The 26,195-nt window shown below is 37.9% G+C and overlaps 4 protein-coding genes across 5 annotated transcripts; 3 read left to right on the forward strand and 1 right to left on the reverse strand.

Annotated features, from left to right (window-relative positions):
* Positions 1 to 527: 527 nt before the first annotated feature.
* LOC111226583 (septin-8-A-like) lies at positions 528 to 10,715 on the reverse strand. Of its 2 annotated transcripts, XM_022751811.1 has the most exons (11): positions 10,556 to 10,715; positions 8,031 to 8,145; positions 7,699 to 7,894; positions 6,919 to 7,105; positions 6,674 to 6,835; positions 5,487 to 5,583; positions 5,098 to 5,266; positions 4,205 to 4,337; positions 3,920 to 4,107; positions 2,022 to 2,210; positions 528 to 1,196 (listed from the first exon to the last, which is right to left on the reverse strand). In XM_022751811.1, the coding sequence occupies exons 1-10, from the start codon at positions 10,583 to 10,585 to the stop codon at positions 2,207 to 2,209; spliced, it is 1,281 nt and encodes a 426-aa protein (XP_022607532.1). In that variant the 5' UTR covers positions 10,586 to 10,715; the 3' UTR covers positions 528 to 1,196; positions 2,022 to 2,206. The 2 variants fall into 2 exon arrangements, with proteins under 2 accessions (XP_022607532.1, XP_022607531.1); XM_022751810.1 differs by lacking the exon at positions 2,022 to 2,210 and having other exon boundaries at positions 10,556 to 10,713.
* A 3,039-nt stretch (positions 10,716 to 13,754) lies between these two features.
* Positions 13,755 to 15,152, forward strand: LOC111226755 (ankyrin repeat domain-containing protein SOWAHB-like). Its single transcript, XM_022752067.1, has one exon. The coding sequence runs from the start codon at positions 13,755 to 13,757 to the stop codon at positions 15,150 to 15,152; it is 1,398 nt and encodes a 465-aa protein (XP_022607788.1).
* Positions 15,153 to 19,544: 4,392 nt separating this feature from the next.
* On the forward strand, positions 19,545 to 22,142 carry gdf9 (growth differentiation factor 9). Its single transcript, XM_022751987.1, has 2 exons — positions 19,545 to 19,920; positions 21,104 to 22,142. Exons 1-2 carry the CDS (start codon positions 19,545 to 19,547, stop codon positions 22,042 to 22,044), a joined length of 1,317 nt encoding a protein of 438 aa, XP_022607708.1. The 3' UTR covers positions 22,045 to 22,142.
* Positions 22,143 to 23,282: 1,140 nt separating this feature from the next.
* LOC111226642 (cytochrome b-c1 complex subunit 8) lies at positions 23,283 to 25,744 on the forward strand. The gene is made up of 3 exons (XM_022751904.1): positions 23,283 to 23,380; positions 24,304 to 24,475; positions 25,562 to 25,744. Exons 2-3 carry the CDS (start codon positions 24,322 to 24,324, stop codon positions 25,654 to 25,656), a joined length of 249 nt encoding a protein of 82 aa, XP_022607625.1. The 5' UTR covers positions 23,283 to 23,380; positions 24,304 to 24,321; the 3' UTR covers positions 25,657 to 25,744.
* The last annotated feature ends 451 nt before the right edge of the window (positions 25,745 to 26,195 follow it).

Below are 26,195 nucleotides of genomic sequence, written 5' to 3' on the forward strand. Positions count from 1 at the left end.
CTTTAAAGTCTGGAGGACCAATCGCAGGTGGGTAGACGGGACATGACGGAAAATGTTACGTTGGTAACGAGAAGTATGTTAAATTGATAAATCAAAATTAGGCTACTTTTATTTTGAACTGTCAAGTGGCACAATAGATACAATATCAAATGTCACTATTAAGTTTCTTAATTATTCTAGCGTTTAATTAAAGAGGCAAAGAAAACACGTACCTCACAGCAGAGGGGGTAATAACATAGAAAACAGCAAAATCATTGAATTTTCTCTATAACTGTGCCGTATTTCTTAAAATTGTTAAATACCAATTGTTTTCATAGGCATAGGCATTATCAAAGGCATTATACTGCCCCTGCTTCTTTTTAAATGGACGCTAGCAGCTACTAGCAGGTTTCTGGAACAATCTGGAAGGAACCTGAACCTGCTGAGACCACAGTTTACCACAACAGCTTTTCTGCTGACTTCTTTGGACTTCTCTGTCTACAAGTGCAGGAGAGAACAAGACACAGATTCAATAAAGAAATTCTTTATTACACAAGGATATACAAATCTGCAAGTGGGCCCACTCAGGCTCCCTATACAGATCTACTGACATTAAGAGATTTAATCCTGAATTTATATACATCCAGGCTTTTTTCATGTAACAGTAGTATATATAGATTAAATTTAAAACTAAGAAATACTTTCAACTAGATCTGTTAGACACAACATAGGGGCTGACATGTAAGCATGACAGGGCACCTTTTATAATGACTAAATATGTACTATGATTGATTTAAAGTGCTTGTAAATCATAATATATATTTCACTCTATAATATATATTTCACAGTGTAAACTGTCATCAGACAAAAACTACAGGCATAACATGGCAGATGAGAGAAAGTAGCACATTTAGTACAAAAACTGAAATTTTGGTGATGCAGATCTTTTAATACTTGTAGGAATGAAGGTTAAGATCCATGCGGAGACCATGCTACAAAGCACTGCTTAAAATTTTAAAGGAGAGTTTAGTAGACATGGAAGACTGCAGTCCGACTCACTTCCAGGGATGTTAAGTGCATTTCTATAAAACTGTTATTTCATATTGTAAAAATAATAACCTTGACTGTTAGTCTGTGATCTTTTGATGTGGTAGAAAGTCTTCTAATTCAAATTCCTTCCTGAGGTTAAGGAGCACGCAGATGGAAGACTAAAGAAGCTATGAAAAGGAAAGAAAAACCATGTCATTTATCTGGACAAGCAACTCTACATATTCATATTAACATCACAGGACAAACCTCAACAAGATAAGTACAAATGGATTTTAGTGCAAATGATAACAAAGTTTAATAAGCATTTTGTTATTTATCCCCTTTGTTGCCACTGACTGAAGGCAAAAGCAGAACTGAATTCAATGGATAACGCTGTTACAGAAACACTGTTCAAGTATCAGAAAACCATGTTTGGGTATGTAATGATGACAAAAGGTGAAATATGAAATGCTTTGAATCATACAAATGATTGAGGTGAAGGGATGTCTCAGAACTGAGACAATTAAGGGGTATGGGTTTAGCTAACCAACAGATGAACTGATGCTCTATTTGGTTTATCATTGTCATTCTTTATTTGAATGTAAATGAAGGCAAAAATATTTGCTCATTTCCAGACTCACCGTAAATAAATTCAATTATTTTATTTAGAAATTTGCATAGAATGAGGGTTAGACACTTAAATTATCTCACCCCAGACTACCAACAATTAAAAAAACTATTGCCAACATTTTTATATACATTATTAGACATTCTATATTTAAAAAAATATTGCAGACCATTCCACTTCAGTCAGTAACTGACTGTCTCTCATAAGTCCCGTCAGTGTCTCGCTGAGAAACAGACTTCAATTTATAACAGGAGATGAACACACATTCATGGAGAGAACACGAAAAAACACAAGCTACATCTTATGAAAACAGTCCATGGATTTGTTATTATGTGTCTAGCAGAGTCAGCAATAGGAACAAATTAAATACACTGAGCAAAGCTACCTTTTTGATCCATAAGTACACAGCGGCTTATAGCCATCCCATTATTCAGGCTCACATACGTGCATAGTCACTGTGTCACTGAGTCCACACATACAGTGTCAGTAAGTTATGCCAGATATGACAGTCTCTTTTTCCCATGCTGATGGCAGACACATTCCTGGTTCCCTGGATGTTTGATCCAAAAATCAACTGAAAGGGGAAAAGAAATAAGACAAAATATGGAAAAAAAGAAAAAAAGTGCAGGATTTGAGGTATGGTAGAAATCAAAGGAATAAAGGAATGAAAGAGGAATGCAACAGTGTTTGGGTTGTAACTTCTTTAAGCATCCATTTCCAATACATTTCAGGCTATGTTCGGTCTGGCAGGCCAACTTCTGATTTTGACAGTTTAACATTTACGTCAGTTCATGTAAAAAAAAAAAACCTCATGGAAACCAAAATCTTCAAAGTAGATGTAGGCCACATTCATAGGTGGACTGAAATCATATTAAAACTGAATTCGTAGAGATGTTTCTCAATCTGAGTTTAAACTGTCTTTAAGGTCATATCCAGCAAGACACATAACACTGACACCATGTCTGGAGCATGGTTAACCAACCATGACTGTACTGCCAAAAATGGTTGCAATATATTGACTTTTTCTGTCACTGATGCAGTCTGGAGAGGTGGAGAAGTCCTGCACTGCAACTAGATATTTGTATTGTGTCAAGAATGAGAATATTTCTACATTCACAGAGACTTTAGGTCCTGTTTAAGTTGCACGCTGGAAAAACACACTACTATTTTGTCTACTACAACCAGAAAAATCAATCCAGTGGCAGTCCATCACTTGCAATATACAGTGCGAACAGTCAGTCCTAAAAGATATGAGGATTTGAAATGAATGCCTGTAGTCTGAGCGAAAACTTCTCTCAAACTTAAAAGTTAAACAAATGTGTAGACTAGTATTTAATAAAAATGTACGCAGTTCCAGATTAGAGAGTGTTAGAGAGAACTGCCATACATTTATGACAATAAAAAAATGCATCATCCTATACACATCAGTTACCTTGTTGGTCTGCTAGGTCTAAAACAGGGTTATATGTACACTCTTGCCAAAAGAATCACTAGCTGTAGTAAAATCACCGACTGCAGAAGTAAGTTCAAATCACATCTTGGGCTCAGTGTGCCATTACACTGGCATAATGCCTTTGGTATTTTCACTTATGTTGTAAAGGCTGTTAAAGCCAGTGAAAACTCCTGTTAATAGTGAAGGTTTTTGCAGTAACCATGCTTTAATTTCTTCATATTTTATTACATTTTACTAATCATCAAGTCAGCTTTGTGTTTGTGTATTTTCAGGTCTAATCTTGAAATCTGTGTAGGGAAATTTCTGAACATACAAAATTGATCCTGACACAATGTCTCCACCTGCAGAAATGATTATGTTTCTATGCGGGATGTCTGAGTATCATCTGCAGTGGGACCAGCCGAATGTAAACAGAAGTGCCCCTGCCTGAGATACAGTCTGGCAGGTCAGCCCGCAGAGACATAAGCATCAGGTTGTGTCATGCAAGCTGTGACCCGTCCTACTGTGTCTGGGCACACAGTGTCAGTCTGAATCTGTCCCTGTATCAGTTTCTGAGCCAGCATGGCTTCTGGGAAGATAACGCTATCTCATTAATCACATTGTACACCTCCCCGCTCTGTCCAAGCAACTCCACATAGACTGTCTTTGAGAATACATGTCTTGTGAGTAAAATGTTTGTGTGACATTTGACCATTTAACCTTGATGAGCTTGAGAGATCATCATGTTTTTACTTTTTAGTGGCATTCATGCTTGCTCTTAAACTCATGGTGTCCTAAAGAAATCACTTGAGCAGGCAAATCAAATACATGCAGAAAAGCAGCAGACTTACTTCTTCTTGTCCTTGTCCTTCTTGAACGGCTGTGAGCAGCCTTGCAGTGCCTGTCCCATCAGTGTCTCAGCTGCAACCTTTCTTCTATTGAAGGCATTCGTCTCCTCCTCCAGTTCTCGTCTTTTCTCCTCCAGATTCTTCTTTTCATCCTGGTGCATCCGCTTGAGCTGCTCAAACCTCTCATGAAGCTACAGAAGATGATGATGGGACATGGTACAATGTGAGACAAATCTAATATGGTATATTTTCCTTGAGTGTTTATTTCATGACGATGTCAATCCTCACCTCTTTTTCCTTTTCTTTCAGCTCTGCTTCTGTCTCCTTCACTTTGTTGACAAACATTTGCCTCATTTCTTCCTCTTTGCGCTGCAGCTCCACAAGGAACTCCTTCCTCTTGGCTTCATATGTCTCCTGAAGGCTAAAGATCAAGATAAAAGCAACGTTAAGTTCAGTCAGATGCCCCATATGGACAGGATTAGTATCCAGGAGCTGACTGATTCAGCTGTTCTTGAATTCAAATTTATCTTAATTGTAATATTTGTTTACAAGATGGGGGATTAATGCATCACACACATTTGACCCATTTAGATCAAATATCAAAAGAGGCTACATGAAATATGGTCAACATCTGACCTGACACTTGATCAAAATACTGATGAATAATGTTTGTTACATGTTTACAAAAATAAAACAATATACCTCAAATTACCAATAATAGTTCCCATAAAATTAGACTAAATGACCAAATAAGGTCATCAGGCTGCATAATCGATATTCTCCACTCACTCTAAATTACATGAATAATAGTAACTCTAAAACAAATATGTATGCATCTTATATCTTTTAGGACTGACTGTCCACAAATGTATGCATTTCTGCGTATATAAATAAAATAAACACAGAACACAGAGAGAGATTAGCATCACTGGATATGTCTGTGATAAAGATAGTTGCCTAATTTACCCTAGAAGAATTAATCTAATCTGACTAGTGTTCAGAGGGGATTATTTTATTTACATCTCACCAAATTATATAAACAGGAATGAATTTTAATGTTCTGTTTATCAATAAAGTCATTTATCAGCACAGTTTTAACATCATAACACAGCAGGGGTTTTGGTATTTCCACTGAAGTAAATTACCCAGATACATTGCAACACTGCTATGTGTAATTTCACCTGAACGACTGGCTGTCTGGGTCTGTGTCCTTGAAGCCCATCTCTTCCAGCTTGCAGCGACGGTAGAGTTCATAGTGTCGAGCATGTGTTTGCTCCCGGAGATCCTCCATGTTCACACGCAGTAGCATCTCCCTCAGCTTCACAAAATCACAATGGTTTTCATTCTCCACTGGAAAAAAAAAGAAGCTTGGCCATTTAACCTTTTGCATTTACTGAATATCTGAAATAACAACTCTGAGTTTATTGTGCTCACGTAAACAGACAATCGTGATATTATGTTTATAATGCAAATGAAAAACTATAATAGCTCAGCAGCAGGCATCTGACTAACCAGCTCTGCTGTCTGAGAGACTTTTATGATGCTTGTCAAATCAATTCAGAGGACTCACCCTGTACTGATCCCCACGGGTACAATCTTGCTTTCACCATCTTATTTCCTACTTTAACGTCTTCTACACTTCCAACCACAGCAAAGGGAAGATGCGTCTGGAATGTATAGTATTGATATTGTTACAATATGGTTAAAACATAAATACCACTGTTCTCATATCCAGGATCTTTTTTTGCTATTACAGCATACTTATAAATATGTATGTCAATTATACATTCAAATTGTGGCTCACATTGTGCTACTTCAGTTCCTTCTACTGAATCTCCTACCCTTTCTGTAATAGCAATCATAGAATGATGGCATGATAATCTGACTGAATTTAATGATAATATAATAATCACCTTTATTTTTATAGCAACTTTCATACAAGAAATGCAGCTCAAAGTGCTTTACAACAAAGAAACTACATGCACCAAGTGCAACACATTAAAAAAAGATAAAATTAACACAAAAACATGTTAAAGCATTAATATGAAATGACAATTAATAATAATAATAATAATTAATAATAATGATTAAAATATGCTAAGAATAGAAGACTTACAATGCATAAAATCAAGTAAGAAACTTTTTTTAAGACGAAAAACTTTTCTTTTTACACCGGCGTCAGCCTCTTTCAGATGCTCCAGAACATTTTCCCTACAGGTGCAATCTCACTGTGGGTTTTATCTGTGCAGGGCACAACCCAAAGTTGCCCCAGAAATAACCACCCTCTTCAGTGGTGCTGTAGGTGGTAACACAAACACATACACCACAGTCTTTTTTTTACATTTATATTTATCAACCAACCGGTGACATCAATCAAAGTGCAAAATTTCAGACCTTTATAAGAAAGGTCATAGCTAGTGAAAGGCTAAAGTGAAGAGATAAGTTTTTAGCTTTCTTTTAAATATACTTTAGCTTCACTTCATTAGTCTACTAGTATTACCACTCCTGTGTTACTGTTATCATAAAAAGGCCCAATCCTAAAGATAAGTACTGAAATACCAAAAGATAAGAGGAGGCTTAGTGAGAGTACAGTGGCAGAGAAAGTCAGAATGCATATTAACTTGTAATCTCGCTCCCGAGCTGATTGAAACAGCCAAAAACAGTATCCCTGCATATTATTACAACAGTCAGGAACAAAACACATAGTGTAAATGTATTGTATTATGTGTGTGTGTCTTGTGTGTTTCTCTGACTTACATTCATGGAGGAGTTGATCTCTGCAACAGCCTCATCCTCTGTGGGGAACTGATAAATCTGCACGCCATTGCTGACCAGCTCACTCATTATCTTGATCTTTAATTTGTCCAGTTCACTCTTGGATACTGTGTCTGCCTTTGCAATGACAGGGATGATGTTAACCTGCATGAAAAAAAACATAATATGAGTGACAGACTTAAGTAACCTTAACTGTTGAAATACACGGTGCTCGATTCTGTGGTCACCTTGCTGTCCAGTTTCTTCATTGTGACAAGATCCAGGGATTTGAGGGAGTGTCCAGTGGGAGCGATGAAGTACAGGCAGATGTGGATTCTTGTGTCGTGGTAGTTAAACAGGGAACGTTTTATTTTTAGTTCTTCCTCAAGGTACCTTTCAAACTGGGCATCAATATACTCGAGAATGGGTTTATAGCTGCACAGAAAAAAAGTTGTTACAGTTGTTAAAAAATAAGCATCCTTATTATTCTATCCGTATATGTATGAACATTAAACTTTACATAGGTTTTCTTGTTGTTTGAAAGACATATTAAGTATCCTGGTTACAAAATCTGAAACTGCAGTCTTGCAGCCAAGAATCCCAGCCTTTTATACTCCCTGCTGTTGCAGCACTCAAATGTCTATTGAGATTGCATTCGTTCTACCAGTCAATCCCTTATTCCCTTTCTTCCCTCCCAATTCACATGCCACCAACAGGCCAGACCTCTTTCTCAATTCCATGTTGTATAAGTGAGTTGGCTGAAGTACCAGAGCAAGAGGGAGAAATGATTAATGGCTGGTGCTGAGAAGAAAAGAAGTTTCTACAGTTAGCTCTGAGAATTTGTAAAGATCAATGTCAAAACAGTAGTGATGGTTTCTGTATCAAATTTTCTATGATATTTTAATAACATTCTATATCTTTCCATTTGGGATCCATACTCTTTTAATCTCTTTTAAACTCTTTAATTTTCAGCATGGATAGCACTCAGTCTAACTAAAAGAAAAAGAAATATCTACATGAACTAGTACCTTTCTTCTTTGTTGATCTGGTCTCCAAACCCTACAGTGTGCACAATGGTCAGCTTCAGGTTGACATTGCTCTCCTGCAGATCATACGTTTGGGGGCGAAGATGTACCTCACTCTCATAGTGGCTGGCTTCCTCGTTTTCAAATGTTGTATTGAAAAGAGTGTTCATCAATGTTGACTTGCCTATCCCTGTCTCACCTAAGACAAAGAAGATAATGACACACAGAGATACGGACATGAAGATGCGATGCATTCATGCTTCAATGAAAATTAATGGATGTTATGCTCATAGCACCAACTTTGGATTATGAACTTTTCCTGGGTTTAGACATACCTACACATAGGATGTTAAAGCAGAATCCCTGAGCAACTGATTTGCTGACCAGCTGATCTGGAAGACTGTCAAACCCAACGTGGCCTCCGAGCTCCAGGTTTCGCTTTGCTTCATTCTGAGGTATTTTGAAACAGGCAGGACAAAGAATATATTACAGTAAATGTATTCAGTAATATTTTTTAAAAAATCCTTCAGGCAGATTTCATCCCCACATTCTACTTTCAAGCTTAAAAGCATTCTTTGCAAATGAGGCCATGTCTCTCTTTTACTTAACACACTGAACAGTCCGACCTATAAAAAGGTTTTGTCTGAATATCACAAACCACATTTGTCTGGTAAAGACACTCAAATCTGGCAAAAAAAAAAAAAAGCGAAGAGAATCACTTGAATTGTCCATTACTGATGTCACACTTTACACAGTGAGTCTATAATATGAGGCTTCAGTGTAGGGGCTTAGCCTAAATATGATGTGCTAGTAACTCTTAACACTGCAGTCAGTAATGGTTTGTTGTTAGTGGGTTTTTACTTAGGGCTGCAACAGTCTGTTGATTTTTTTATTAATCTATTAATAACTTAACCTATTAAAAGAAAAAGTATTTCACAATTTCCCTGAGCCCAAAGTTACCCCTTCAAATTGCTTGTATTTATATGTTTTATATTATGTATATTTTATGTAAAATGATTAAGACAGAAAGGAAGATCAAATTTGAGAAGCTTGGACCTCAAAAATTGACCTTTTTAATAACTGAATTCAACATTTAAACGGAGATCAAAACGGTTGTGGATTATTTTCATAGTTGATTGACTAATCAATTAATGAATGACAATCATTTCAGCCCCACTTTCACTCAGAGACTGAAACCTAATTCAAGCTAATAATAATAATAATAATAATAATAATAATAATAATAATAATCAAACTGCACACTGCACAGAGGTTTCTACTTTCCATGTTCATGTTCTGAGTCCCCCACCCCCCACTCCAACTCCCACTCACTCAAAAATGTGTTTTGCTTATTGTTAGTTCACTTTGGTGTTTGACCGTCACTGTGCAGAGTGATGACCGTCCAGAGTTTGATACTTCAAGGCTGTATTCACATTCATCTGCCAAATTTGGATAGTTTCTCTGTGCTCAACTTAAATCTGAGTTTAACACCTATAAATATGAGATGATTTTGGGACATCACTACCAGTTTTAAAGCCAATTGTGGTCCAAATTGCCACTTACACAAGTGAGATATGTGAAAACTTCCCAGTGTACAGACACTGAGAATGGACTTTTCAGTGAAGTCGGAGACATTTTGCGTCTAGCAGTTAAACATAAATGAAAAATATTTTAGATTCTTTCAAACAGGGGGAAGGATTAGATGTTATGGATGTCTGGAGGGGCTCTTTCATATTATGCTTTGAATAATTTAAAGCACTTTAATTTGTAATGCTAACTATGTAGAATGAGGTTTGCCCTGACTGAAAGGGGGATTCATCCGTCCTATACCAAATACACCCTGGGATACTGGCATCTTGAGCAAAAGGCTCAACATGAGGACCAGGATGCGTTCAATACAACAATCATCCGTTTCTGTCCTTCTCTCTTCTCACACACTATCACTCTCTCACACACACACACACAGACACACACATACACATACACACAGACACACACATACACATACACATACACACACACACACACACACACACACACACACACACACACACACACACACACACACACAAAGAGCTCTTTATCTAGATGTTATTTCACAGGGTGGGAAGATATCCAAGCTGCTGGCTGCCCTGGTACCCATAACCCCCCTTCACAGCTAGACAAACACACACACTACTTTAACTTCACAAAGTCTTCCATCCTTTACAATGCAACCTGTAAACGGCAGACTAAATGTCATACAACAAAGCTATGACGACCTGTTTAATTAACACATTGCCACGAATTACACGTTTGGCTGATACATACTTAAGAGTAGTGCGATGCTGACTCTTAAGCTAGTAGCTACCACTTGAAGAGACTGGTATTTATGTTTATCCTCTTAACCCAGTCTCTTACTGCCTGCTGTTGTTTCATTCACATGCGTAGCCCTTCCGTGCTTTTAAATCATCACCGGAGCACACCTGTCAGAGGTGTTGTTGACATGGTAAACAGCAAAGTGATGATGCACAGCTTGGCTTTGTGCTGCTTCATGCTGGGCAGTGTGCGCGGATGCTGAAGTGAGCTTTTTTCTGCATGTCTCCACAAATTGTTCATCAACTTATGGCGACGATGCGTCGTCTCTACTGAATCGACCACAATAGAAAATCCGCCTTTATCTCGAGTCATTAGACACAACAGGCTTTCTCATCACCGCAGCGATCCTGCTGCATTCTCGACACATATATCTCATTACCATCACCTTGCTCTTACATACACCTGAACGTTATAGGGCAGCTAGTTTAATTTCCGTTTCTAGCCTAATGACACCAAATCATGAGTCATTGGAGGCCCGCAGACAGTAAATCATCATACTTACTGCGAAAACATCTACCTCAGTGGCCGCCATCGTCAGAAGTGGCTGTGTGCAGAAATTATGAGTCTTCAGCCAGACCTGCTCTCCACATCACACAGGCACAGATTCGCACTCCTTTCAATATGGCCACTTGGAGGCAACACCCCCTCGGTGCTGGAGGGCGACATTACAGCAGCTCTACTTAGCCTTATTCTAACTAAGCTTTTATTAACTCAGGAATTATTCAGATAACTGCTTCGACAGACATCAGCTCTCGTGGGAAACGAGACAGAAACCACGTCACATAAGTAGTCTTATGATTCTTCATGATCGTTTCTATTCGCGTTTTCTTCTTTTCTTTTTTTTTACAACTTTGATATCGTGTAAAGAGCCACTGACCGTGTCCCAGGGTTTTCCCCACAGACTGTATATAATGTTTTCACATGTCTGGATTCCGACAATAGCAGCATTAAAAAAAATAATTTCACATTTCAAGAGGGTCAAAATTCACTCAACACTAAAACACGTGGAGACCAACTGTCTCCTAGCAACGCAATTCAAGAAACCCGAAAATAACTTAGGCTACTACTTTATACTTCTACTCTACAACATTACAGAGAGAAATATTGCAGTTTTTACAGTGGAGTTACTATTTACTTTGAAAATCACAATTTTACATAAAAGGTATATAAAAAAACATGATGAAACCCATATAGTCAGACATAAACTATCCAACATTCAACCAGCTACAACATTTAGACAGTAATGCATTTCTAATAATTGTCAAATAATATAGGCCTAATGCAACCCTTTCACTGGGGCCACTCTACTGCATGAGCACTTATCGTTTTTTGATATTCGAGTGTATTTTGCTGCAAATATGTCTGTACTAATACTTAAGTAAGATTATGAATGCAGGAACAAATGGAGTGTTGTAGTATTGAGGTATTGCTTCTTGTACTTAAGTAAAATATATCAATAGATACTTCTTTCATCATAACAGTATGGACAGGCCACAAAAGCAGAAGTGTTAATTATAGCTGCACCAATTAGTTGATCAACAGAAAATGTAAGTTTAGCTTCTCAAGTGGGAGAATTTTCGCCTTTTCTTTGTCTTAGATTTTATTAAATTGAATATACATTTGGACTGTAGACTTCTGGTCTGATAAAACAAGATATCTGAAGGCATCACATTAGGACATTGTGTATTGGACATTGTGTATTTTTTATAGACCAAGTGATTGATCAGTTAATAATATGCAACAGAGTAATCAATAATGAAAATAGTAATGAGCTGCAGCTATAGTGTTCTGAATTACATGGTTTTTACAGCATTGTAAAGATCTTGTTGTGGTCCATTTTGTATCATTCATATACACTCTGAGTACTTTGTTAGGAACACCTGTACAGCTGCTTATTTGTGTAATTATCCAATCAGCCAGTCATGTGGCAGCAGTGCAATGCATAAAATCATGCAGATACAGGTCAGGAGATTCAGTTAATGTTCACATCAAACACATGAGGAAAATGTGATCTCAGTGACTTTGACTGTGGCATGATTGTTGGTGCCAGATGGGCTGATTTGTGTATTTCTGAAACTGCTGATCTCCTGGGATTTTCACTCACAGCAGTTTACTCAGTGTTCATTCAACATTTAGAGTGAGCGTCAGTTCTGCAGAGTGAGAGGTCGGAGGAAAATGGCCAGACTTGTTGCAATGGACAGAAAGGGTACAGTAACCCAGACAACCTCTTTACAACTGTGGTGAGCAGAAAAGCATCTCTGAATGTACAATATGTCGAACCTCGAGGCCGATGGGCTACAACAGACCACACTGGCTTCCACTCCTGTCAGCCAAGAAGAGAAATCTGAGGCTGCAGTGGGCACAGGTTCACCAAAAACTGGACAGTTGAAGACTGGAAAAACATAGCCTGGTCTGATGAATCTGGATTTCTGCTGAGGCATGCAGATGGTCGGGGCAGAATTTGTCATCAACAGCATGAATCCATGGACCCAACCTGCTTTGTGTCAACAGTCCAGGCTTCTGGTGGTGGGGTGAGGGGGCGGAGAATGTTTCCTTGGCACACTTTGGGCAGTCAATCTTCATTTGAATGCCACAGTAGATCTGAATATTGTTACTGACCATCCTTTTATAGCCACAATTTACCATCTTCTGATGGCTCCAGCATGATAATGCAGTATGTCACTATGTAAAAATCATCTCAAACTGGTTTCATAAACCTAACAATGAGTTCAGTGTACTTCAGTGGCCTCCCTAGTCACCACATATGGATCCAATAGAAGTGGTGAAATAGGAAATTGTGAGCCTGAATGTGCATCTGTCAAATCTGCAGAATTATGTAATGCAGTCACATCAACATGGACCAGAGTCTTAAAAGACATGTTTCTAACATCTTGTGGAGTCCATGCCATGAAGAATGCAAGCTGTTCTGAGAGCAAAAGGAGGCCCTGCTCAGTGTTAGTATGGTGTTCAGGTGTTCAAGTACTCAGTGAGTGTAAGGTTATTGGTTATCTGTGCCTAATGTGATTTCTCATAGGTTTATTCATAAGTCTAAGACTTGGAAACTATATTCTTTAGCTTAGTAACCTGATTAAATGCCATAGATCACAATCAATTCAATATTTATAGTTTGGTTACTGTTGGTAAAGACGTGGTAGTGACACTACAATGATTAGACTAGGTATGCCCTACTAAACCACTTATAACATTAAAATAACATAATAATAAGATATACAATTAGATTTAAAGCAGTGTTATTATATTTCTTATATAAACTCAAGTTGTATTTAAGTGAACTCAAGATATTTCATACATGATATAAATATACAAATTCAGTTCTACTCTAACATACGACTCTTAGATCTTTTATAAGGCCAACACACACACACACACACACACACATATATATATATATATATACAGTATATATATATGAACAAATAAAAAATGCAGTTACTATTAAACCTTTTTTAGTAGATCTGATATCCACTATCACGAGACGTTATCCTGCACTGCCCCCAGCCAGCCTTTTAACGGGGAGTGTCATAATAAGAAACGGGTGAATTTATTTGGAGAGGCGCCGGAAGCAGCAGGTTGGTGGAGGACAGCAGAGAGGGGAGCACGGAGAGAGAGGGGATTACCCTCGGGCTTTATTTAAGCTATCTGCTGTAGCTTGTCATATTTTTGCCCAGGAAAAAGACAAAATGGCTTTAACCCAAGAATCCATATTGTCCTTTTTACTGGAACACGGAGGCAAAGTGAAGAACACGGAGCTGCTGAACAGTTTCAGGAGTCAAATCAACTGCAGTGATCCCGCGGAAAAGCTGCACAATAGGGATCTATTCAAGAAGTTGGTGAACAGCGTCGCCGTGGTCAAACAGATCGACGAGGCAAAGTTTGTAGTCGTGAAGAAAAGGTACCAGGACTTCGTTAAAGAGGGGGTCCATGATGCACCGCAGAAAACACAGATGGATGACAGTTTCTCAAGCCCAAATACGAGCTTTTCATACACCTCTCCCCATCGAGCGGAGGCAGCCAGTGTGATTCATTCAGACATTGAAAACAATAACATGAGCTACCCACTGAACATAAATTGCAATTATTTCGGTGATGCTAAACATATGCCGGGGGGCAGTGTGCAGAAAAGAAGGCCGTTATCCAGAAACATTAGTAGTGCGGACACAACCACTGTCAAAGTCCTGAATATCTCCGGAGATCATACGAGCAGAGCGGGGAAATCTGGGGCTGTGTTCGCTGTCATATCAGTAAAATCCCCACCGAGAAACTCTGCACCAGCACCACAGGATGGATTACATTCCCAAGTGCATCAGCATAAAACTTCAGACACGCCAATCACGTTGGGAACTAAAGTTTCTACGTCATCAGTGCAAACTCTGAATTCTAACTTTCCAGCTTGTCAGAAGGATGAATCAAGTGAACACCAATGTCGGGAAAGCAGACAGACAGAGAACATGCAGCTCCCAGGCTTTCCCCAGGTGAGGCCCCAAAACAAGACCACAAAACAAGCGGATGATGCCAAGTACTCTGAGTCTGTGCCTTTGGAGCCATTAGCTCATGAGTGGTTGGTAAAGTGTGCTGCTGGACTGTGGAGCCAAATCTATGCTTTGCTACTGCAGGACACCCGGTTAGCACAGAGGAAAGACTTCATGTCAGGTTTCACAGCACTACACTGGGCCGCCAAGGAAGGCAACTGCGAGATGATACATAAGCTCATGGATATCTCCAGGCAAAGAGGCACTTACATTAACATCAACAGCAAAGCACACGGAGGATACACACCTTTACACATTGCAGCCATACATGGCCACACTGAGGTAATGCTTTTGCTTGTGCAAAGGTATGGAGCCAATGTTAATGAAAGAGATAATGCTGGCAAAAAGGCCTTCCACTACCTGGGCAAAGGTTTGTCAGCTGAAATGAGAGCACTTTTGGGAGGACTGCAGCAGATCAAGTACAGGGAGAAGACAGATGAGGAAGACTACAGAGAGCACCCGAAAGGCTTCAACACTATTAGCAAACTGTTCCAGCCTCACATAGGGAAGAAACAAAGGACAACAACAAAGTTTACTCATGACTGGTGAGAATGACATGGGTCATATGAAGCTATGAGATAGACAATATCGAAATTGTAAGAGATAATACTGTCTTTATTTGTACATTATGTTAATATAAAACAACTTAAGTCATTGTTAAATATGCTTTAGATCACTTAAAGTCTATGACTGAATTACAAATGTGTAGTCTCTCGGTACATATTGTAAGCTCTAGCTGTCCTGTACAGTGTATCACTGCTGGATGTAGTATTTATGAATGGTATTTTATAATCTTTTTTTTCTTTAGTTGACTTACATGTATTAACGATGAATACGTTATTTTGCACCCATTTAACTTATTTTAATAACAACAAAACAATCTGTGGTAGTGATACTGTATATTTTTTTCAGTACCCAATGTGTAATAAATATTTTCAAATTCTTGATTCATGACTTCAGAGTATGACGAAATTTGAAAACAGACCACACCTGGGAAACAGTTGCTATCAACATTGGTGTGAATCATGTCATTGTGTTGTTGTGTGTAGAAAGCTTATCATATGTTCATATCATACGTTTATGATATAGTGATCATCAAAATTAAATCAGCTCTTTAAAGAAAACTGAGTGCAAAGAAAAAAACTGGTTTAAGATTAGGTTTAAGATGTTACAAGATACCCCTCTCCCTCAGTAAGAGCAAAGGGGCCCTATGTGAGGCCAGTTATGCAAAGCAGGCAACTCGGCAGGGTGCTGGAATGTCTCCTTTATCAGTTTCTTTGTGAACTTGAGGTTGTAATGGATGACCTTCCTTTTGTGGGTCAACGTGGGGCCCCATTTCTGGATTGCTGTGATAAAAAAGACACAGGTAATTGAAATTATCAGTCAAGGCCCCAAAACCCCATAGTAATAATTTTTAGAAAGAATTTTTTCCAAATACAAGTTGGGTACAAAATACCCAATCTGTGAAATAAAAAACAACAACTATGGATTATGTCTCCATTGTTGTTGTTGTTCAGAATACTTGAAAAAGTTATTAAGGTAAAAACACAAATGGTTATATATTCAGCAGTATTCAGTGACATAAACACTTAACACAGTGCTTTTATAACAATCAAAATGGTACAGAACTACACTTAAGTTAACAACTTATTCAAAAACATTCAGTGCTGTCATGGATGAATGACTGACTGAACCTCTTTTTTATAAATCAGACATGCATGAAAACAGTATTCTGCCATTTTGTCCAGTACAGAAACATTGTTTTTATCCTCATCTGACCCAGAGAAAAACAATCCCTGATGACATCAAAAGAGTAAGAGCTCAGACAATAAAGCCATAAGCAAAACAGTGCCAGAACAATGTCCTTTGTCTTGTTATCTGGGAAAGAAGCTGCTTGCATAATGATCCCAACAAAGGACAGCTGCACTCACAGGAACTATTCACTATGTTTTTTATTCCACCACAAAACTTTTCTTTAATACTAAAGATTATAAAAAGGAAATCTACCAGAGAAAGGCTTCCTAATCTTAAATGGTTCAGACAAAATTTCCCCACATTAAAGTCAGTCCAACAATAGTGTGATGTGGTCCAGGCCTTGTATCATTTCCTGTTAGTACAAAATGCCAAAATGCGTGGACCTCTGGTTTATGAACAGTTGTGGTAGAATAGAATAATAAACAGATTAGTGCATATTTTGTATACTCTGGGGTGGAACTGGGACACAGATACAACTTACATCTGAAGGCCAGCTAGTGGTCCCCAGAGGTTACAATTACACTCCACAATATAAAAGTGCTGGTTGGCACTAACAAACACTCTACACTCTAACACACACTAATAAAACTAAAACTAAAATTCAAAACTTACTGTACTGTGGATGGTATTAAAAGATAACCAAAAGATAGACAAAATTGGTAATCCCCTAAAATAAATCAACAACCAATCACTATCAAATCAATGGTAATGTTATCCAACTCTGTCCTGTCAACCACTGAGTAAAAAGCTGTATGCTGATGGTTCGATAACGGAGATGCTCTTTACTGGTGCTGTGTTTTAGAGTACACTGAAGCAGAAAGCCTCTACAATAAACAGAAATACTGTGTCTCTGTAAGGACGCTGTCTAATCAGTGGACACAACATGCCTGTCAATTTTCTACACACAATGAAGGCTCCACCACACAACATGAGCAAGGCTTCTATTGACAAAATTAAATTGTAGAGTGCTGCTGAATTCGATGATTAACTAGTGCAGAGCAGACCGACTCTATCAGTTTATTCTCCAACAGTGTACTTCTACATAAATCACTTCATTTTGAGTTTATTTTAGATGACGTTAACCAATGGACAATATTATGTCCTTTTAGTTACATTTTAGGCCAGTAGAGGGCAGGATATACTAACATTTTCATCAGTTTAAAATGTTGACTTATATAGTCATGCAGTCATTTCTATTTGGTAAGGGGAACTATCATGGTAACCTTTACCAGTCCATGTTAATATTTGTTAATAGACTGCAATATTCAAAAAGCACAGTTTAAGTGTGTGTTTCAGTGTGCACTACATCAAACAGATCTGTTCATGTGTGTAGAATAAAAATATAAACACTGTCAGTTTTAAAGTACAATTTTTTCTAAATAATTTATTTGGAAAACAAAATTGTGTAAAATTATAAGATGGTGTATATACATGATAAACAACAGTATTTAATTAATATTTGCCCTACCAAACAGCCAAATTGAAAACTGCCGCAGTGTGTGCTGCCAAACACCTCAATACATACGGTGCAGACTGACAAAGAAAAGAGGAAAATCCAAAATACAGTAAAAAAAAAGTACAAAGCACTGTCCAGTAATCTATGGCAAGTCCAGAGGTCAAAATCACAAGTCGCCACACCACGTCAAAGTAAACATAAAACCAAAATGTTGTTGAGTGATGTAATAAAATTACTTGATTTCATCTGAGTCATAAAAATACACAACTTAAAAAATTGCAAGCCAAATTGATTGATATAGCCATTAGCAGGGAATGGAGCTAAATTATCACCTCCTTTACCATGAAAAATCATCTGTCAAAAACACAACAAAACAGAAATCAACCCTTTGCTTGTCTGCGGTAGGGCCCAAATTGTTCATTTTACATACTTCATGAATACAATATCCATGTAAAACTGTGGGCAGCCACTCCCACCTCACAAAGTCACGGTCAGTCTGCTCTTAAAAGCAGAAATACCAGAAACCCTAAAGAAATGGCTGCTGAGAAGGGCATACTGTAACCCAAGGAAGTTGTTTTTTGTTGTGTATGTAACCATCTTTAGTCACAAAAATATAACACAGTAGCCTACTGTTCTGTACCTATGTTTGTTGCTGTTTGTTTTGGCATGTACTTTCCCTTTTTCCCCCCAGAGTGAACATGACATATTACTGAGTATTCCATGTTGATACGTTTGCTACCTGTTTTAAATTAATAGTTAGGGGTGAGAACAAATTAAGTCCCATTTGCAATACACATACATTTTTGTGTATCACAGTTAACACTGTTAATTGAATTATAAAGTAATGAAAATATTACAAACAAAGCTACACTTATTTAATGTTAGCAGCTTTAGCTGGCTAGTTAGACCCTGTTAATGTAATTTTCAAATCAGCTAACCTAGTTAACATTATCTAACTTCTAGCAGGGTTGGATTTCTTAAACTACAGCATCCATACTTCATGTCACTGCTGTTTATATAAATATGCCTTTAACACTGTGTTAACTAACTTTAAGAATAGCAATACTTACTTACCAATGTAGCTTTCCCTTTACACCTTTAGATTATGTTGATATTTCTTAAAGTTGTCTCCAAAATTTTCACAATAATTCCTTTACAAAGTGGTGGATATATTCTTTTGTAAAATACAATAGGCCACCTGAAAAATAAAGTTAAACTGAAATTCCCATCGGTGCCGGAAGTTTGGAGGCCATGTCTTCAAAATAAAAGCGCATTGAAGGTTCTTATTATATAAGCACATGTATAATACCCTGCATCTGATGTTTAAAAAAAAAAATAAGATTTTCTGTGGGGGAAATTTGTTGTAATACACATCACTTTTTTGTTCAATGTATACTTTTATTTCACTCTTTGTATCTCAATTTAAATGTTATTGTAAATACTGCAGAAAATCTATTTTAATATTTTGAGTTTATGCTTTTATTATTTGATAAGAATCAGAGATAATATGGGATACAGCATTGTTTAATTTAGCCTTTTCACGATCTTTAAAAACCAGTCTGTTGCGGTTTTTAATGACTGAGAAAGTCATTGCCTGAAAAAGTAATAGGCTTTGGGTGATGAAGTTGATTGCTAACACCTGCGTGTGTTGATCAGCAGCGGCACGTGTGTGGTCTTGTTGACTGTCAGCGGAGAGTCTCTGCAAGTTTTGACTGGTTTCGTTGTTTATAATGGAAAAGCAAATGCTGATGTCAGCCGTACTTCGTTATTTTCGCACTGTTGTCTTACTGCTGCTGGTCATCTGTGGCTGCCCGGTGGTTAGATCTTCTCTGGCTGCCTCCAATGCGCTGCACAAACTGGGCGACTTCACTTACCCCTATGGCAGCATCTTCTCCCCGCTGCTCAAAGCCCTGTCAGAGCACGGAGGGCCGAGGTGGAACCCAGGCCTGAAGAAGAAAATGAAACCCGAGCACAGGTACATGAAATATCTGACCGAGGTTTTCAAGAAGTCCTCCAGAGTGCAGAGGAGTTTGGACGGGGATAAAATCTACAACACTGTCCGACTGATCAAGCCACAAGATGAATGTCTTGCACAAAGTAATAAAGGTGAGTAAGTGATACATAGAGGCCATGACAGCTCAGCTGACTGGACGTTGACAGTACACACAATGTAATGCAAAGAACAATGATAGTACAGGTGCTTGATGACAGATGAAATTATTAATATTGGCATTCCTCTAAGAATATGCTATAAATGATACCCAAATACACGTGCACAAAAGTAAAGTCTAATAAAACTAAAAACAAATGTTTTTGCCTGTTGTTTATGGCACCATATAAATAAAAGTAAAGCGTAAGTAACTAGGACAAAAGGACAAAGCTGCAATGGTCCAAAACTGGATTATACTGCTCCTGGGGCCCAGGACCTGCAGGGGCCTCAAAAGCCCCAGTCATTATGCATTGAATGGTTGGCTCTAATTGGCTCTGAACAGAGGCCCTGTGTCAAAATTCTATTTTGCAGATGTTAATTATTTTTTCATTTCATACATTTTATTTCTCATATAGTGAAAAATAAAGTTGTATTGATTCATTGTTCCACAATCTTGGCTGACTCACAGTAAACTGTGGAGCAAGCTAGTATTATTTCACACACAGCACTGATAGTTTTGTTTATCTAGTCATTAGTGGCATGCAGAATATTACAGCACAAAAAGCTGCTTGTCCTTTGGGCCTTCTTAACAGATTTGACAAAATGTTGCAAAATCCCAGATAAAACATGACAGCTGGATTTGGAGAAGAGCATTTTCAGTGTTGTGGTCAGAACAACATGTTTTGTGCTATGACTTTGATACTCTGTATTTGTGGGAGTTCAAAACAATTTTCCTAAAATGGGCAAGTGCAGATTAGATATGAGTGATGATTTTATCGCAACCAAATATCAGGTTGTCTTATTGTTAAATTATCTCAACCGTACCATTTATCATGATAGTGTTATATCATGATAGTCATGTTATATATATTTTCACAACAACAAAAATATTTTAACTGTCTGATCAAACTGTAGCGATAAAGAGACACTATGTAAAACTTGACAGCAATATTGACATGCTAAGTGGGTACACTTGGAATTAAATGATCTATTTTATACAGTTTTTGAATCTTGCTTTTGTGCAATTTACGAAATAATAGTTGTCCGAATGGGAATTTCCCTCCTGGTGCCGCATCTTAAAACTTGTGTGGTGACATAACAGTGACACTCTGCCTTATGTTTTCTCATATTCTCCTTCAGAAAGTTTTATGCAGGATCTTTCCTACAGTCTTGATCAAGTGAGAAGAAAAGAACAGCTTCTAAAGTCGGCTCTGCTGTACAATTCTGAACACGACCGTGCAGCACCCATGAACTCTGTGTGTTACCTGAGTATCAAGGAGCGGGAGCAGTCAAACCAGTGTCAGCTGTGTCCTGTAGTCTACCAGGCTGTGAACTTCACAGCCGACTCTGATGGGAGGAGCAGGAGGAACTGGGTGGAGGTTGATGTCACCTCATTTGTCCAGCCTCTCTTAAAGTTTCAGAAGAAGAATATACACCTGCTCATCAACATCACCTGCCCAGAGGAAAAAGGGGCCAGGGGCTCTGGACCTAAAGGCCCTTTGGAATTCACCCTGAGGCCCCCTCCTCTGCTTCTTTATCTCAATGACACCAGCAAAATCACCCACCAGAGGTCACTGGTCAATGCCAAACTGGGTGAAAGGCCAGGCACTGCAGCAAACACATTTCACAAGCAGATGGTGCTCAAACCAGAACAGAGGTTTGGGCGCAAGAGGAGATGGAAGAGGGAATCTCCAAAGAGCAAACGCGGTGATAAAAGCCTGGATACCCACCTGCCTGAGCTTCTCCCGAGCTCTGAATTCCCGACAAGTGACTGTGCCTTGTATGATTTTAGGGTGCGATTCAGCCAGCTCAAACTGGATCACTGGATTGTTTTTCCTCCAAAGTACAACCCCAGGTACTGCAGAGGCATCTGCCCGAGGACCATGGGCTTCATCTATGGTTCACCTGTTCACACCATGGTGCAAAACATCATCTATGAGAAGCTTGACTCCTCTGTGCCCAGGCCCTCGTGTATTCCCTCCCACTACAGTCCCCTGAGTGTCATGATCTTTGAAGAGGATGGATCCTATGTCTACAAGGAGTTTGAAGACATGGTCGCCACCAGGTGCACATGTCGCTAAACCAGCTACCAACATATATTTGTTTTTTTCCCTCTCTTACAGGCTGGATAGAACATCACCACAAAGCCCCTCAACAGTCATCACAGGTGGACTCTACCTCCGAGTGTCTCCTCATTATCCCAGTATCAGATATTCTGACCAGGTTCAGTGATTTCATGAATTTATAAAATTGTTGTGCATGATCTGGAGCAGGTGTGTTTACTTAAACAAAAACGTATTTTATCCTAATGAAAAATATGGCAACGTGACATTTATTTCATTTTTGTTAAGAGAGGGTGCAAATGCATTCTAATGTTCAACTTACTATTTGCAGTATGTTATTGAGTCTTACACACTTGAAGAAGAAAATGTGTGATGTATAATTTGTAGGATTTTTTTAAGTTTCTTTTTTTGTTAACTTATTTTGGTTGGGTGGTCTGTCATTATTCTTTAATTTAACACAAGTTTTAAGTAGCCCTGTTGTGCATAAAAGATGAAAAAACAGTCACAAATCCTTATCAAACCTTTTACATATCGTTTTATTCCTGGGGATTACAGACAGCTGTATTATGAAGACACCCGTCTTCATAATGTCCAGAATGAAAGTTGTCAAGGTTTCAGTGTGTATTTATTACTTCTGGTCACTGAGTGACTAAATACATATGAATTGACTGCATACTTGTGACTTCTTACTGGTTGAATGGGATTACATGTCATGTCTATTTATGCAAATTGAATGAATTCACTGTGTGTCTGTGGTCAGCTTAGGGATATTCAAAAGAATGAAAATATGTTGACATATTCTATGAAAAGTTGGAAAATAAAAAAAAAGCAGGCATAAGTGTTTTCTTTGTCTGCATACAGCTGGCTGAACTGCTCAGACAACACAGGGAAAATGTGCAGGAAGGAAAGGAGAGAGATTTTGATTCTTTGCTATGTCCAGTGAGTATTGAGCCCAAATGACCTTGCAAAGTGTGTGTGTGTGTGTGTGTGTGTGTGTGTGTGGGTGTGTGTGTGTGTGTGTGTGTGTGTGGGTGTGTGTGTGTGTGTGTGTGTGTGTGGGTGTGTGTGTGTGTGTGTGTGTGTGTGAGTGAGAGAGTGAGTGAGAGAGGTTAAAGAGTTATCTGATAGCCTACTTGCAGTAGTGAAAGTATTTGCACTCTTCATTTTAGTAAGAGCACCAATATAACAATAGAAATATTCCATTGTGGACCCTGTGCTAGAAGTAAGACTCATTTGACTACACTCCAGGCCGCTAGGTGGCGTTATTATCGTCGGTATTAGCAGCGAGCCGACGGTTGTATAAAGAGGAAGGACACAAGGCTTTCGCTAAGAGGCACCGCTGAGAAGGAGCACGGTAAGCTTCAATGTCATGAATTTAAACGACACTTCCATTAGCCTGTATTACCAAATGTTGTGAAATGTATGTGCTGTGTTGTGTAAGGGAGACTTGGGTTTTACCTATTTTGATTAAGCGATCACGTTAACGTGGCAGTCAGGGAAACGTTTCAAGGTTGTTTGTACTTTAGCAGCTAACGACTAGCCCAGCGGCCCAGGGCAGCTAGTTAGTGAAGCTAACATTGAAATATCACGGCTAACACGTCCTGTGCTCCTTTAGCTTCATTAAGGTCGTTATTTCGCAATAGTGACTATTTAGATAACATAGCATCATCATAGCAGCCGTGCCTTTGTCTCATAGCTTATCAGTTGAACCGTTTATGAACGACGTTAGTAGGGTTTTAGCACACATCTGTTCTCATGTATGCAGGGAAAGTGTGGAGGGTTAGTTTACTGTTAAACCTGTTATTTCAACAAGCTGCATCTTTAACGCAAGAAATGTAGTAATTAATAAACGAGCAATTCATTCTTATATGGTTATGTAAAATCCAGCTAGTCATGAACGAACATCACGAACCCTTATGATCATTATTCTAAATCATTATCAAAGGTGCTACATATATTATGTTTTTAATTACTACACCTTATTGTTAAGACTGTCATACTGAATTGACAAACGGTGAACCCCATTTTGATTTCCCCCAATTGTTCAGTAGCTCGTACAATGCAAATGGAAAAGAATTTACATTTATTGAATACATTTTTTATTAAGAAACCCTGAAAAGACTTTTGCATCTTTTGGTGTTAGGGTCACTGAATACAGTTTTGCACAACTATTTGATTGGGACTATTTTGCATTTAGTCCAAATCATTAAAAAACCAAACTATGCCAATGTTTGCCTGTTTATTTACCTTCTGTAAATTTCTTAATTGTCATTTCAGATCAGCTCTCTGGTGAACATGGGCCGCCACTTTGGAAACTTGGCCAAGGTCAGGCATGTAATCACATACACTCTGTCCCCATTCGAACAGAGGGCTTTCCCCAACTACTTCTCCAAGGGAATTCCCAATGTGTGGAGACGGTTCACAGCTTCTTTCTTCAAAGTTGCCCCCCGTGAGTCTTTGATTTTGTGTACAGTTTATCAGTATTTTACATTTAGACCTGAGCCATATAACATATTTGAGTAGTAAATATTTTTGGGAAATCTTTTAAAGATAGATAGATACTTTTTATTTTATGCTAATTCTTATGTTATCAAGAAACCAAATGAAAGGAACTAAACATTATTTTATCATGAAATCATTCATTCTTTTCTTCTTTAAAAATTATCATTTTGATTTGACAGATTTGTCTGGTAGTTCAGATTTCAGATCTCAGTTCACATTTTTGCAACTAAACTGAATTCTATGCATAAAGTTGGAAAAATAGTTTTTGATTTATATATTTTATATTACAATACAAAGTGATTTGATTAACACATTGATAAAATTATATAAAATACAATATTCCCATAAAACAGTTCGTGGACTTGCAAGTTTAACGTTTAAATTAAGTGCTTTGGATGTCAGGTTTTGATTTGCTCTTTCTACGGTCTAATTTCATCATTACAAGTGCCCGAATGTTGAGTTGGGTTGGTACCTTGTCATATGATATGCCTTTTGTGTGCTTTGACCCCAGCTTCTGTTGTTTAAACAGCAAGCCACAGTGGACAGTAAAAAGAGCTGACAAATTTTTGCTGTGCTAATACACCAAGTGTCAAATTCCAAGTCCATGCCGACAAGTCCCTTTCTTTACTACACTTCAGCTCTTTAAAACAGGTCCTTGGAATTGGCATTTTGCAAACATTGTATGCTATGTGTTCACTTAAAATTATAGGAAAACAAAGTAACTTTAATTTTATTGTTGTTTGACAAGTAAGACTGTCGTTGTAGAGCAAATACAGCTAACCTATTCACATAAATGTATAAAAAGACTCTAATTTTAACTGTGACCATGTTCTTACATTACAGTATTCAGTGCTTTTATTTATTTTGGGTTTGAATTCAATTTTGAAATTTTCAGGATCTCTGAATCAATAGTATATTTACATTAATTAAAGTACTGCACTATGACCTTTATTTCATAGCAAAGTCCAGATAAATAAAATTAAAAGTGTTACTATCCCAGTGCTAATTTGTTTTGTGATCTTCCTCCCTACAGCAATGATCCTCATGTACCTGACATACAGCTGGGGCAACAGTGTCCATCAGCAGGGCAAGAGGAAGAATCCTGCTGACTATGAGAATGATGAATAAACTGCCACCTTCCTGAACGCTGCCCTCTGTTGTTAATTCCATCTCTGTATGTTTAACAATAAAGATGAAAAATATTTATGTGAAATCAGTCTTGATTGGTTTCATTCAGTCATTTCTTCTTGATTGGATTGATGCCCATTAATGTTCATGCAATGTAGGTGTCAAATCAGTGCTACAGTTTTACAAATTATAATACAAATTTACTTCCGTGTGAATTTTTATAATTGCCCAAGTCATTTAATATGCAAATTTATTGTGTCAACGATTCGTAGCTCCAACATTACCAATGTGGTGATTTGCTGCTTTTGTCTGTTTTTATATTTTTGTATGTTTAAGATTGTTTGATTTTGGACTGTGGGTTGGACAAAACAAGAAGATGAAGATATTACCTTGGGTTGTTCTGACAAGTTAAAGACTAAAGAAAATGGACAGATAAATCAGTAATGAAGATAATTGTGTGAATTATGGTGATTTTGTTTGTTTTATTGTGAAGATGGTTTACATAAACTTCAGTATAACAAACCAAATTGCATTTAAGA

This window comes from Seriola dumerili, unplaced genomic scaffold (assembly GCF_002260705.1).
Source record: "Seriola dumerili isolate Sdu_G_001 unplaced genomic scaffold, Sdu_1.0 BDQW01000161.1, whole genome shotgun sequence".
NCBI lineage: Eukaryota > Metazoa > Chordata > Actinopteri > Carangiformes > Carangidae > Seriola > Seriola dumerili.